Source organism: Hyperoodon ampullatus, assembly GCF_949752795.1.
Source record: "Hyperoodon ampullatus genome assembly, chromosome: 5".
Classification (NCBI taxonomy): domain Eukaryota; kingdom Metazoa; phylum Chordata; class Mammalia; order Artiodactyla; family Ziphiidae; genus Hyperoodon; species Hyperoodon ampullatus.
The window spans coordinates 146332575-146347761 of NC_136918.1; the positions used below are offsets into that span (position 1 = coordinate 146332575).

At 49.7% G+C, this 15187-nt stretch overlaps 1 protein-coding gene across 1 annotated transcript in view; it reads left to right on the top strand.

Annotated features, from left to right (window-relative positions):
- PCNT (pericentrin) overlaps positions 1 to 15187 on the top strand; it is a gene marked incomplete at its 5' end in the record, with an annotated part of 84346 nt that overhangs the window by 8417 nt on the left and 60742 nt on the right. Inside the window, 4 exon segments of the mRNA XM_079705313.1 lie at positions 2265 to 2390; positions 5501 to 5647; positions 11215 to 11366; positions 13080 to 13539. Of these exon segments, the coding sequence (XP_079561439.1) occupies positions 2265 to 2390; positions 5501 to 5647; positions 11215 to 11366; positions 13080 to 13539 (885 nt within the window).

Genomic DNA, 15187 nt, shown 5'->3' on the forward strand with positions numbered 1-15187 from the left:
CCCAGCGCTTGTGAAGCGATTGGATTATTTTTCAGGTTACTTCCCTTTGGAGTTTGGTTGTGAGAAAAGTTCTCTGAAAACGTAAGCCTGATTTCCTTTTCTTAGAGATAAGTGTCCTGCAAAGAAATCACCCTTGTATTGCTAACACTAAGCAGTGGAAGGAAAGCAGGAGTGAACTGTCGTCTGACCACCATCAATTGCTCAGGCGATGTCATCTTTTCTTGGGGAGAAGAAAATCTGTTCATATGATGTTTAAAACATATTAAGAGAACCTGTGGTTATTTTAGATATAGTTTGAATGTCTTTAATTCAATATCAGTTGAATTTATTCTTATTACTATGTTGGTATTCTTTGTGCAGAACTACTTATTTTTTTCTTCTTTAAGTGTATCCATTGTTTTTTTAATGAGTAAAATATATATGACACTTCCCACGTAATTCTGTGGATTTTTAGAAAAACTCGAGAATAACTTTTTAAAAACATCTTTTTCTTATATTGACTTTACCATTTAGAACAGATTAGAGAGAGTTTAGTCAGGCTGGAAATAGAACGATTGTGTGTAAGGAGATCTTGAGGGGATGCAGGGAGTGGCACAAGTAAAACCCCCTCTGAGCCTGTCTGGTCAAGTCACGGGGGCCGAGGTCGCGCAGCCAGCCCAGGGGTGCTGAGGTGTCCAGGTCGCTGGGCTGAATGCGTGATGCCGTCTGTGGCCTCCCCTGACTGTCCTGCTCCGCTGCACTGGCCTCAGCCTGGTGCATTCTGCGAAGTCCTGCTCCAGACCTGGGGGCGCACTGGGCAGAGCAGATCGCGGTGTCCCCACTGCCCCTCGCAGGTGTCAGGTTAGGGGGATCCCCCCCACAGGGCGCCTGGGAGGGGCGCTGTGTGTCCGCTGCTCCTGACTGCGTTTGGGACGTCTTGCTGGACCTGGCGTGTCTCTGCCAGCTGCCTAGAAACCCTCCCTGAGGCCGTGGAGGCTGAGAAATGAGTCCTGTGCTTGGCCCCGCTCCTGCAGCAAGGTCCGCTCTGTGCTGGGGCCCGTGGGGCCTCAGTTGGGCAGACGACCCAGGCGCTCGGCATCGGTGGGCTGGTTCTTCCTTCCCAGCCACAGCTCTGTATGGCACCCACCCTCCGCCCTCTCTGTTGGTGGGCAGTGACCCCAAGGCCTGGAAGGACCCCGTGGCCAGAAAGAGCAGCCTGAGCCCCCGGGCCCAGACTCTCACGTGTGCAGTGTAGCCTGCAGGCCCCGGGACTCGAGGCACGCCGGGGTGTGGGGCGCTCTTGGACTCTGACCCTGACCCCAAACACACGTTCACTTTTATCTGTTTGTGTACATTTGGCTTCTGTGAAAGATTTTTGCCTGAAGCATGTGGTCTGTGGCTCAGTCAAGTTTTTCAAGAAGCAGGTGCTTACGATTCGACCTGTCAACCAAAGCATTTATTTAACAGGCCAGCGAGTGTGCGGGGTCTGCCCTCAGGACCTGTTTGCCGAAGGTGCTGAGAGGGAGGAGCGCAGATGCCTGCGCCGGGCACGGCGCCCGAAGCGGTCCATGCACTGGGGTTCCTGTTTATCACGTGCCTTGCGGGATTTGCCTCTTCTTGGGTGTTGATGTTTTCTTATTTTTCCCAGCGTCCTTCAGTGTCCTAAAGTCTGTTTTTGGGCAAAGAGAGTGTGGCTTGTCCTCCTCTCCCTTGGCCTTGCCGTGCCGGTCTGTGGTGCCCGTTGGCATTCGGGGTTTTGTTCTTGTTCACTAGCATTTTGTGGTTGGCACACACAGAGCCAGCATCCGTGGTCAAATCCGGTTACTGTCAGGGCTGCAGCTTTCTTCCTGGCTGTGAACCATCTGGGTGAACCCCGTCCTTCCCATGAAGTGGTTGTGTGGTGCAGGTGAGACAGTTAAAGGGCTTTGGAAGCTGCCACATGTCCTAACTTGAAATTGCACTTGATTCTTCGTTTTAAAGGATTGAATTAAACCTGTTCCAGGAGAGGAAGTTTATAAAAATGTTCTGTGTTGATTGAGAAATGGTCTCTAGAACTTCAAAGTATAGTTTCAGTGTTGTGCTCTGCAAACCCCATTTTCTGATGCTTGTGACTGAGGTGAGAATCCAGAGCCCACAAAGAATGACTTGAAGTTTTCTATGAGCTATAACCTGACTGCTGCATGTCGTCACAGTGAAAATATGTGGAATAAGCTGAGCTCCAGCCTCACCACAGATCCACGTACACGGTCAAGGCCCAGTGTTGACCTTCCTCCCCACTCAAGCAGGGCACTTCGGTTCCTGCGGAGCTGGAAGAGGAGAAGGAGAAGCAGCGGGTCTGCTGTCAAGAGGAGATTGAACTGCTGACGTGTCAGTCAGAGGCGTTGCTGGAGCAGCAGATCACACAGTTAAAGGTACTGGGGTTAAGAGTGATCTATTTCATTGCTATCCTTTCTCACCTGCAAAGTAAATAAAAAAAATTTATTCTAAATTAATTTTGATATGCAAAATTAAAACACATATTCATTGTCTTAGAAACTGAGATTTTTCAAGGCAACTGTTTTTCTTTCATTTTTATATTAAGTTGACTAGTTAGCATTCCTTTTCTTTTAAGAACTTGTCATCAAATAGTTGACCCTTAACCAACACGGAATTAAGTGTGCCGGCCCTCTGCACGGTTGAGAACCTGCGTGTGATTGACAACTGGCCCTCGGTACACGTGGCTCCTCCGTATCCGCCATTACTGTGCATCTGCACGTTCACCCAGCCACGGATCATGTGGTGCTGTAGTGTTTACCATTGAAACAAAATCCATGGGGCTTCCCTGCGGTCCAGTGGCTAAGACTCCACGCTCCCAGTGCAGGGGGCCCGGGTTCGATCCCTGGTCAGGGAGGTAAGATCCCCCATGCTGCTCAGCACGGCCCAAAACAAACAATCCAAGGGTAAGTGGACCCACACTGTCCAACCCCGTGGTAAAGAACCGGCTGTATTTAAGCCTGGGAAAATCTGAGCCCTGCTCATGGCCTTGCATTGGTGACTCAGCAGCGGCCACGTCAAGCCTTTTCTTGCTTCAAGGGGCCTGTTGCCACGGAAGGGTGTCTGTGCAGGATGAGTGAGCATTCAGCACTACTTCTCACAATGATTTTTACTGTGGTTTGGTTTTGTTTTTAATTACAACTTTATCGAGATATAATGCACATATAAAAATCACTCTTTTTGAAATATACAGTTTGGTGGTCTGCAGTGTATTCACAAAGTTGTACAACTCTTATTGCTGTCTAATTCCAGAACATTTACATCACCACAAAAGAAACCCCCACCCGTTAGCAGTCTCTTCCCTCCCCCAGCCCCTGGCAACCACTGATCTACTCTCCGCTTCTGTAGAGTTGCCTTTTCTGAACATTTTATAGAAATCGAATCATACAAAATGTGGCCTTTTGTGCATGGCTTCTTTCACTTAGAATAATGTTTTCTAGGTTCATATATGTTGTAGGGTGTGTCAGTACTTGCTGTTTGCTTTCTATATATCTACTGTTTTGTTCCTCTAAATCTCCATTACTGACTTCTTTTGCTTTGATTTCCTTGATGTTTATTTTTCTATATTTTTTTGATTTTTGTTTTTGTTTTGTTTTTTGTTTTTTTGTTTGCTTTTAATTTTTTTAGTGCCTGCCCTGGGCATTACATTGAACATTTTATAACAATATGGTTCAGATTAATACCAACTTAATTTTAATAGTTCACAAAATTATTCTTCGATATAGCTTCCTTCCTTCCTTCCTTCCTTCCTTCCTTCCTCCCTCCTTTGTGCTAATATTGTCATACAAAGAACATCTGTATACAATTTATGCTCGTTCTTTATGCATTTGTCTTCTAAATCACATAGAAAAAAAGAATTACAAGCTATACACATAAATATAAAAGACAAAATAAATTACTTGCTTCTTGCCGCTTTCTAGATTTTCTTTGTCTCTCAGCAGTTTGATTATGATGTGTCCAGGTGTGGATCTCTGAGTTTATCCTACTTGGAGTTTGTTGAGCTTCTTCTATATATAGATTAATATTTTTCATCAAATTTGCAAAGTTTTTAGGCATGTTATCTTCAAGTATTCTTTTGCCCTGTTCCCTTTGTCCTTTCCTCTGGGACTCGCATGATGTGTATGTTGGTCTTTGAGGATGTCCTGGAGGCCTGTGAGCCTACTTACTTTATTTCTTATTTCTTTTTTTTTTTTTTTTGTTCCCCATAATGAATAATCTCATTTGACCTATCTTCGTGTTTACTGATTCTTCTACCCACTTGAATCTGCTGTTGAGTCCCTCTAGTGAAACTTTTATTTCAGTAATTGTGCTTTTCAGCTTCAGAATATCTATTTGGTTTCATTTTATAATTTTATCTCTTTATTGTGGGGCACTGGTTGGGGCATGCCTTCAATGCTGTGGCAGGCAGTATACATCTCTGCCTTAGCTTTCACTTCCTTTTAAGTTTTTTGATCAGCCTCTTATTAGCTCCAATTGTTATCACTGCCTCAGGCCACTGAGATGTTAAACAGTTGCTGCTAATTGTTTTTGCCAAATGGCTTGGGCACAGGATTGTTGAGGTGAGCTCTGAATCAGATCCGATAAAAAACCAGCTTTGAGAATGGAGCTCTTCAGTGAGCTGCCAGACAGGTCAGTTAGTGACAGTTGGTGGTGGTGCTTTGGTGCAACCCATTCTTCTCCTCCTCCCCCCATGGTTGCTGGGCTGCATTTTCTTTCTTTTTTTTTTTTGGCGGGCTCCCGGATCAGAGATTGAACCCTGGTTGAACCCTGGGGCCCACAGCAGTGAAAGCTTGAAATGGTCTTAACCACTGGACCACCAGGGAATTCCCTGGGCTGCATTTTCAAGGCTATCCCAGAGACTGGAGTGATGGGATTAGGGCAGGTTCAAACATCCAAAGCTTCCTGTTCTGATGGCGACTCAGCCTTTGTTTTTAATAAACACTTTAATTTCCAGAGCTATGAAAAAGTTGATTTTGACAGTTTTTGCCAGTGTTCTCGGTGCTCTTGTAGAGGAGTGGATTTTTGGAGGTCCTTATTCTGCCATTCTGGAAATGCTATCTCTGTATTTTTTTAAAAAAGCTTATTTCATTAATGTATTTTAATTCATTAGGTGAACATTATTAAAAAATATTTTTTATTATTTAAGAGGAAACAAGGTTTATTTTTTAAAACCAGAGGAAGTTAGGTTTCTAAATATCTTGGATTTTGAGGGTCATGATACCCTGATGATGGAGAATTTCTTAACGTGGCCATTGGGAAAGGTAGCAGGCTGTTTCTTTTGTATTCTATATGATAAGCACATTTGAACGCATGTTCACTGGGGATAGTGGCCTTGGCCTTTTTGATCATTGTTCTTGGCACAGAATACGGAATCAATGAATATTTGTTGAATGAACTAAATTCTAGTGAACAGCAGCGAAATGGAGCAAGGATAATTTTATAACTTAATGGCATTTTTCGTTGTTGTTAATAATGTACTTTTGTACAGGGTGAATTTGAAAGTGAAAAGAAAGCTGCTTTGCATGAAAAAGAGGCGATACATAAACTTGAGCGTGAGCAGGCACAGTCTCTTCACCAAAAAGAGAAAGAGTCTTTGTCTCTGCAGCTTCAGGAGAAGAATAACCAAATTCTGCAGGTATGTGGGATGCATCTTTTCTTTGTTAATTCTTCTTTTGTGTATGGTAAAATGTGCATAACATAATATTTACCACTTTAAGTGTACAGTTATAGTGGCATTAACCACATTCACAGTATTGTGCAAGTATCGCCACTGTCCATTTCCCAAACTTGTTCATCATCCCAAACAGAAGCTCTGCCCTCATTAAAAATTCCTGGGCTTCCCTGGTGGCGTATTGGTTAAGAATCCGCCTGCCAGTGCAAGGGACACGAGTTCGATCCCTGGTCTGGGAAGATCCCACATGCCGTGGAGCAACTATGCCCGTGTGCTGTAACTACTGAGCCTACACTCTAGAGCCTGCGAGCCACAACTGCTGAGCCCGTTTGCCACAACTACTGAAGCCCACACGCCTAGAGCTTGTGCTGCGCAACAAGAGAAGCCACCTCAATGAGAAGCCCGTGCACCACAACTCGCCACAACTAGAGAAAGCCCGCATGCAGCAACAAAGACCGTAATGCAGCCAAAAATAAATTAATTTAAAAAAAAAGGGCTTCTCTGGTGGCGCAGTGGTTGAGAGTCCGCCTGCCGACGCGGGGGACATGGGTTCGTGCCCTGGTCCGGGAGGATCCCACATGCCTTGGAGCGGCTGGGCCCGTGAGCCATGGCCCTTGAGCCTGCGTGTCCGGAGCCTGTGCTCCGCAATGGGAGAGGCCACAACAGTGAGAGGCCCACATACCGCAAAAAAAAAAAAAATACAACTCCCATCCCCCTCCACCCTGCCCTGGTACCCACCACTGTACTTTCTGCCTTTGTGAATTTGACTCCTCGAGGGATCTCATTTCAGAGGAATCATACAATATATGTTCTTTTGTGTTTGACTTATTTCACTTAGTATAATGTCCTCAAGGTCCATCTATGTTGTGCGTGTATCAACATTCATGGCTTTTTATGGCTGACAAATATTATTCCATTGTATATAGACACCATATTTTGTTTATCTGTTCATCTGTTGATGGACATCTGTTCATGGTCGTCTCTTCCTTTTGGCTGTTGTGCATAACGCTGCTGTGAACATTGGGGTGCAAGTATTTACTTCAGTCCCTGCTTTTGCTTTTTGGGGTATATATCTAACAACAGAGTTGATGGGTCATATGATAATTCTGTGTTTAACTTTTTGAGGAACTGCTAAACTGTTTTCCACAGCAGCTGTGGCATTGTGCATTTCCACCAATAGCGCACAAGTGCTCCAATTTTTCCACATTCTTATCAATACTTGTTGTTTTTCATTTTTTAAAATAATAGCCACCATAATGCATGTGAGGTGATATCTTGGTTTTTTTTGCATTTCCCTAATGACTGGTGATGTTGGACATCTTTTCATGGGTTTGTTGGCCATTTTTGTCTGTTCAGGTCCTTGACAATTTTTTTCTGTTGAAGTACAGTTAATTTACAATGTTGTGTTAGTTTCAACTGTATAGCAAAGTAACTCAGTTATATATATATATATATACGCATATGTGTGTGTGTATATATATATAAAGTGTATATATATACTTTTTCAGATTCTTTTCCCTTATAGGTAATTACAAGATATTGAATGTAGTTTTCTGTGCTATACAGTAGGTCCTTTTTGGTTATCTATCTTATATACTGTAGTGTGTACATATTAATCCCTAACTCCTAATATATCTCCATGTCTGAGAGTCTATTTCTGTTTTGTAAATAAGTTCATTTGTATCATTTTCTTAGATTCCACATATAAGTGATATCATACGGTATTTTTCTTTCTCTGTCCGACTTATTTCACTAAGCATAATACTCTGTAGGTCCATCCCTGTTGCTGCAAATGGCATTATTTCATTCTTTTTTATGGCTGAGGTCCTTGACAGTTTTTGAATTGGGCTCTTTTCATTATTATTATTATTGAAAATACAGATGTGTATTTATACTATTTTTAGAGATAGTCCCGCTGTGTGACCTTTCAGAGTCGTAAGAGCACTGCTGCTTTCTTTGACGTTATCATCATACAGGGTCACTGGATTTGAACTTATTCACACACTGGAGGCACAGTTTTCTTATGAATATGTGCAGGCACCGCGCTAAGCACATTAGGTGTAGAATTTTCTCATTTCTGTGCAGCTCTCTCCCTCTCAGGACACTGAGGCCCAGGAGAGGTTCTGTTAATTTGCTCAAAGTCCATGGCCGCCAAGTGGTGGGGCCAGGCCTTCTGACTGTAAACACTGCACATGGGTGTGTCTGACTTAATTTGGTACCAAAGATGTCAAAGTCACTCCCAGCCAGATTCAGGGCAGCATGTATCTGTGGAGGTCCGTCATTAGCTGCCCGTCAAGGGGCATGTTCCTGGCTGCAGAGGCCCCTCCTGTGCTGGGAGCCCAGCCACGAGAAGGCAGGAGGGTGGGGGGCACGTGCAGGGGAGCAAGGACAGCACCAGGGCTTAGGCAGGAGGGGGTTCCATGAGGAAGAACGAGCCTTTCGAAGTATTTCTTAAGCTTGTTCTTCAGTATACCAGGCATTTCTGCTGATACATGATATGCATTCTTAAAAAAACTTATTCTATACAAAATACTAAAATTAACCTGGTTTGTGGGCAAAATAGGGTTAGAGATACACCATTCAAAGCCTCTGCGATTTTATACCTCAAGGACCAGAAACAATAACAGTCCTAATAAAATTATTAGTATAGCTAAAAAGAAATGTTAAATTCTGAATTAAGAGAGAAATTGTAACATACATAGCTATTTACTTTTAAAAGGGGGGATGGTTGCTTGATGGCAGGAGTGTGCGAGAAGGTGGGGGGGAAGGACTGAGAGGCGCCAGGAGTGGGGGAGGCGCCAGGAGTGGGGGAGGCCCCCGTGCGGGCGCGTGGAGGTGGACAGCAGGAGGCTCCGCTGGGCCAGTGGGCCGCGCTGTGCGTCCGCTGCCCGGAGGCTCCCCGGTCGGAGCAGGGCGCACGACCCTTCAGGAAACCAGACTCTGCGGGAAGCTGTTTCCACTGTGAAATTATCTTACAGGTGTCCTTAACATGTACATGTTCGGTTAAAGTAATACTGTGGAGTAAGGATGGTGTCCCACCACCCACGTGAAGCACCTCAGGAGACCCCCCCGCCCCCTGCCCCCCGCCGAGGCAGCCACCCTTCTGATTGTTACAGGTTTCTTGCTCACTGATGTGTTTATTCCTGGACACTCTGCTGTTGAGCCTCAGCCCTTTCCGGCCTTCACAAGGGTTCCGTGTTGACTGGAGGTTCACAGACGGCGCTGGTGGGGCCGTACCCGCTGTCCAAGCCGCCGAGTGGCAGCCGTTGCGTGTGTGCTCATCGGTGGACTTGGGCTTGTTTCTGTCTTTCTGCCATTATGAATAAAGCTGCCCTGAGTTTCCTACACACACCTCTTACTCCAGATGTGCAGGAGCTTCTTAAACCTAGAAGTGCGTGTCCAGGTTGTGGGGTTCTACCTCCGCTGGGTAAGCCCAAGGCTGTTTCTGGGCGGTTCCAGCAGTCGTGCACTTGAGCTCCTGTTACTCCACATCCTCTCCTGGAATGTTCTTGCTTTTTAATTTTTGCCAATTTTGTGGCAACGGAATGGTGTCTCTTGGTGGTCTTAATTTGCTGATAAGATGCGCATCTGTAACTATGTTTGTAATCCATTTGTGTTTCCCTTTCTGTGGAACGCCTTTTTGTATCTTTGGCCATTTTTCTATTTAAAAGAGTTGTTTGTCTTTTTCTTACTGATTTAGGGAAGGTTTTTTTTGTATTTCTGGATTTCTTCTAATTTGTGGTTTTTTTTTTCCCTTTTGTCATCTTTTGATGAACAAATGTTCTTCATTGATGAATTAACTCTATTACCTTATTGAGTACAGACAGTCCCTGACTTACAGTCGTTTGACTTAGGAAGGATTTTTTGACTTACGATGGTGTGAAAGCAGTGTACATTCAATAGAAACAGTACTTTGAATGTTGAATTTTGGATTTTTATCTTTTCCTGGGCCAGTGATATGTGGTCCAGTTCTCTCCTGTGACGCTGGGCAGGGCAGCCACAGCTCCCCGTCAGCCACACGACCAGAAAGGTGAATGACTGATGTGCTGACAGCCATTCTGGACCAAGACAGCCGGCCGCTCTGCTATTCCTTTTCAGATTACTATTAATTAAAGAAACCAGGCATCTCAAGTTAATGAATTTAGCGCTTTTCTATATATGGGAAGAAGCCAAGTCTGGGCTCACTGAAATCATTTTTTTTTTTTTTTTTTTTTTGCGGTAGGCGGGCCTCTCACTGCTGTGGCCTCTCCCCCTGCGGAGCACAGGCTCCGGAGCACAGGCCCAGCGGCCACGGCTCACGGGCCCAGCCGCTCCGCGGCACGCGGGATCCTCCCGGACCGGGGCACGAACCCGTGTCCCCTGCATCGGCAGGCGGACTCTCAACCACTGCGCCACCAGGGAAGCCCTGAAATCATTTTTTGATCTGCATCTCCTCTACCTGGGTCCAGTATCCTGTGCTTTCCCATGCTGAGCCCGCTCAGGGCTCACTGTCCGGGCGGCTGTGGTGGCCTGATGGCTGCAACATCCTTTGTTTACTGATATGGCAGGTGACCCTTTTCAATCACAGGTGTATTAAATGCATTTCTTTTTTTAAAAAATTAATTATTTATTTTTGGCTGCGTTGGGTCTTCATTGCTGTGCGTGGGCTTTCTCTAGTTGCAGTGAGCGGGGGCTACACTTTCGTTGCAGTGCATGGGCTTCTCATTGCAGCGGCTTCTTTTGTTGTGGAGTGCGGGCTCTAGGCACATAGGCTTCAGTAGTTGTGGCTTGCGGGCTCAGTAATTGTGGCTCACGGGCTCTAGAGCGCAGGCTCAGTAGTTGTGGCTCACGGGCTTAGTTGCTCCGTGGCATGTGGGATCTTCCCGGACCAGGGCTCGAACCCATGTCCCCTGCATTGTCAGGCGGATTCTTAACCACTGTGCCACCAGGGAGGTCTTAAATGCATTTTCGATGTATGGTATTTGCAGTTTAGGATGGGTGTATTGGGAGGTAACCCCACTGTAAGTGGAGGAAGATTTGATAGGAATGCAGATGAGGGAGCAGGACCAGCAGAGGGAAGGGTCTGCCGTCCACCAGCCCCACCCTGGCATCTGGGGCCGCCCCAGCCTTGAGCCGTCCGGGCATGCAGTTCATCTTCTATGTCTCTTTTGTTCATTTTTTGGTCATTGTTTGCCATCTTGAAACTTGCCATTCTCTGTTTACTTATTCCATTTTCTTTCATTTTACCAGCGACCTATATGGCCCAGTGGTTTATAGGAGCCACAGTTTTTTCCCAAGTTCCCTCCATGCACAGCATTGAAACTGTTTTCTGTTCCTTTTGTTCTCTTCAGTAAATTGGTTTCAAAATTACACCCTTCTTTTTCCTCTGGCCTGTGTTTTGCGTGCTTTATGGGCCCCACGCTGGTGTCTCATCATCCGTTTTCTCCATCCCACAAACCACAGACCTGCTCTTGGATAAAGAAAGTTCCTTACAGAAACTTACTTTTAACTAAACTGTCTTAACTAAAGCTTTAACAATTTTTCTTCAACAGCTAAAAGACCAGATTTTATCCTTAAGTCGCGAAATAGAAGAGCGCCATTCCGAACTGGAGAGGCTTCAGCAAAGGCGGGAAAGGGAGAACCAGGAGGGCACAACTCTCATCTCAATGCTCAAGTCCGACATCGACCTGTCCCACGGCGAGAGGTCAGTGGCCGCCTCTGCTTCTTGAGCTTGAGTGCATGTTGGCACCTGGCAGATGGGACCCTGTGCTGCGTGGTCCTCTCGTCCAGGAGGGTCTTAAACTTCAAGATGAGCGCTGAGTCGTGGCACCCACATACCCACCACCTCGCTTTGCCAAACCTTCCCATTTTGCCAGGTTACAGGATTTGATGCTGCTATGAAGGCAGTTACTGACCCGTCCCTTTTCTTGTTTGTTTGGGAGCCTCATTTAGGAAATGGTTTCCCACCTGGCACTAGGCAGGTTTTAGCTCTGCTTCTCGTGTGGTTCTGGAGTGAGCCGTTCACTTGTGTTTGCCTGATGTCAGGAGACGCTCTCGTCTTTGCCTGTCGGGGCCATTGGCTCAGCATTGCCCGGGAAGGTGCAGCTCACTGGCCAGCCTCTCTGGGCCCCTTTGTGCATCCCTTGGCCTGTCCCTGCCGGTATCTCGTGGTCCTGCTGGTCTGGGGTCCCCGCTGCCCCTGGACCCTTGTCCTCAGCACCGCGGCGCTACCGTGTATGCAGCGCTGAGGGTCAGAGGAGACGGGGGAGGGCTGCTGTGCGGAGGGCAGGTGCCGCTCACGTGGGCTCGGTCTCTCCGTTCATTCTTTCATGGCTTCATTATCTCTGTGAGGACCTTGCGTGCTGTGCCCAGCTGCCTTGCGGCTCGATGAGGGGAGTGCAGGGCAGGACGTGTCAGGTCTGGCCCTGCCCTCGGGGGGCTGGCAGAGAGCAAAGGCCCCGAGGCGTTCGGGGGGCGTGCCCGGCAGGTGAGATGCCCCGACACCCACGAGTGTTTGGCATTCATGAGGCTCCTCAGGGACCAGGGGTCGGCACGGCCTGGACGGGGCCCAAGGTGGGGGGGGGCTGGGACCTTCTGGCGTTTTCTCTCAGAGCAAAGCAGACACCGCCTGCCCGAGCCCGTCTGGGGGTGGCCCTTACGCCCTCCCGGCACGCTCCCTCCGAGGGGCCTGGGCAGCAGCAGGGGTGTCGGGCCCGCCGTTTGCAGTCTGCCCCCACCTGCCCCCGCCCCTCACATCCCCGCGTCCCTTTCTCACCGTCTCTGGCCCTGACCTGGGGTGTCAGCTTCCCGAGGGGCGGCTCTTCCCGTGTCTTGAGTGACGTTTCCCTGTGCTGGGCCCGAGGGAGGGGTGTGAGCCACGGGCGGATGGTGGCGGCCAAACCCTGACGTCTCGTGGGCACCGGAGCCATGTCCTGGGCGGGGTCACCGTGCCCCAGACGATGCCCCCCAGCTGGAAGGGCTGGTCTGGGAGTATGCGGCTCAGAGACAGGACTCCTGTCCTAGGGGAACCAAACACCCCAAACTCCGTGTTTGTGTGGCCCTAGAGAGAGACACGGGGAGACACGGCGCCTTCCCGTGCTGGTGAGCTGTGGGCAAGGGGTGACCTGGGCGTTTGAGCCGGTGTCTCCTGAGAGGAGGGGGCCTCGGGCCACGTCGGCGCCCAGCTCTGCTCCTGAGTGCCGGAGAGGCTGTGCCGGGGGGCAGGCTGGGTCTGTGCAGCTCGTGGTGGCGCCGCTGCGGGCAGAGCAGCTGGCGGGGGGGGGTCCTGGATGAAGCCCCGGTGCTGGGCTGGCCGCAGGCCTCCAGGAGAGGGACGCTTAGGTCGCCCACAGTGCTGCTCGCGTGCGGTCAGCCGGGCGGGGTCTTGGCTGACGCTGCCCGCGTGTGCCCCTCTCAGGAGAGCTCTCCGGGACGCCCTGAGGAGGCTGCTGGGCCTGTTTGGGGAGACGCTCAGGGCCGCCGTTGCCCTGAAGAGCCGCATCGGCGAGCGCGTGGGGCTCTGCCTGGAGGACGAGAGCCCGCCTGCAGGTGAGCACCGACAGCCCTGTGCCCGCAGCCCTCAGGCCGGGCGCCGGGGGTCCTCCTGGCAGTGCGGCTTCTGTGTCTGCTCGCTTGTAGCCCCGGCACTGGACGAGGTGTGGCCCGGGCTCGACGCGGCCCTGCCGGAGCTGGACAGCGCATCGCCCGAGTGTGCCGAGACGTCGTCAGTGGCTGAGATTAGCAGTCATGTCTGTGAGAGCTTCTTCATGAGCCCAGAAAGCACGCTGGAGTGTGAGCGGCCCGTCAGGAGGATCTACCAGAGCCTGGGCCTGGCGGTGGATGGCCTCCTGGAGATGGTCCTGGACTCCACCAGGCAGGTGAGGCACGGCCGCGCGGCCCCCTGTGCAGAGGAGGGTGACAGGCTGAAGGAGTGGGCGGGGGGTCGGTGGGTGACAGAGGCTGCCTGGCGGTGACAGCGCAGCCCCAGGTGCCTGCCGGGCGCTGGGCAGTCAGGGTTTCTGATCCTCCACCAGACCCTGCGGGCGAGGCAGGAGGTTTTCGCTCTCCAGGCGGGTCTGGTTTCTTTCTCTCCTCTGCCGGGTGTCGTCCTGAGCCTGTTACTCCCAGGGAGGTTCACCCACATGTTTTCCTCAAATAGGAGTCTTTTCTGAGCCGAAATTCTTGGGGAAGTAGGCTTGCTGTGAATGAAAAGTAAAACCTCAGTGCACTTAATTTAGATCATGTGTGTTCAGCCTCTTTTACTGCACCTTGTACACCATTCTAATTCCGTGTTGAATACACTTATGTTTAGAGATTATTACCGAAGACGGCAATTTGTTAACCTTTTAGAATGTTTCAGACAATTAGCACAGACATTAAGTAGGAAAACTTGGAAAGCAATAGAGAGCCTTTTCCCAAAGTTGCCCAGTTAAAAAGTAAGCATTTTCACATGAAGCATCGCTGTTCACGTCTCAGAAATATTGAGACGCGAATGCAGGTAGAGCCACAGTGTCGAGCTCTGAAGTTTCTCCTCTGGTTTCGTCCCATCTTCTCTCAGAAACCGGACAGAGTTGGGGAGCATCTGATGATAAATAATCAGGTGCTTCTGATTGTCCCCAAGCGCAGTTAAGGAACAGACGCCGTCCGGTCTGCAGTCTGACCTGGCCCGCGGCCCTGCGTCCCCACTGCCCCCACTGTGTGCTCTGCAGGGGCACCTGGGTGTGTAAGCGGGGAAGCAGGGGAGGGAGGTGGGAATTGACACAGGGCAGCGGCCAGAGGGGAGCGAGGAGCCCCTGTGCAGGTCGGGGTCAGTGGTGGGGCTGCCCGAGGACCACTGGCTGCTGGGAGGGGGCAGCGGCAGCCCAGAACCCGGACGGGCGGCCCATGGCGGGGCGTGAGGAGCGGCGGCGCCAGGGTGGTTTTCAAGGTGAAACCAGCAAGTTTCCTTAGAGGCTGATGGGCCCAGAAGGGTCAGAGTCGGTTACACGCAGGGGGAGGCTGAGGGGGCCCGGGCCAGGTGCTGGGTTGTCGGTCAGGACAGCTGGGTGTAGGCGTTTTGAATTCAGAGATTAATCTGGGCCCTCCAGCCTGTGGGTGGCCTGGGGGCTTCAGCCCGGACATGCCCACCAGGGGAGCTCGGGAGGAAGGTGAGGTTGGGGCCCCGGGCTGTGCCTGGGAAGGGCGGCGTCCCATGGTGTCCGACCTGGGGAGGGAGGGTCGCGTCAGGTCCCCCGCCCGGTGTGGTGATGGCCCAGGAGCCTTTCCCCATCCTCCACCTGCAGTCACCAGGGGGCCTGTCCCTGCCCGGTTGCCAGGCACCTGTCCGTGTGTCCTCTGAAATGACCACCCCCCCGCCGTGTTCCACGCAGACACACGTGGGGTCGACGGTCACAAACGGTGTGTCCGTGCAGCGTTGCCTGTGTCTCCGTGTGCAGAACTTTCCTTTTTTGAAAATTTGTTGCTTACTTAGTAACTGACATAACATTGAACATGGAAATTGCTGTTTCTTATAGGATATTCATGGTT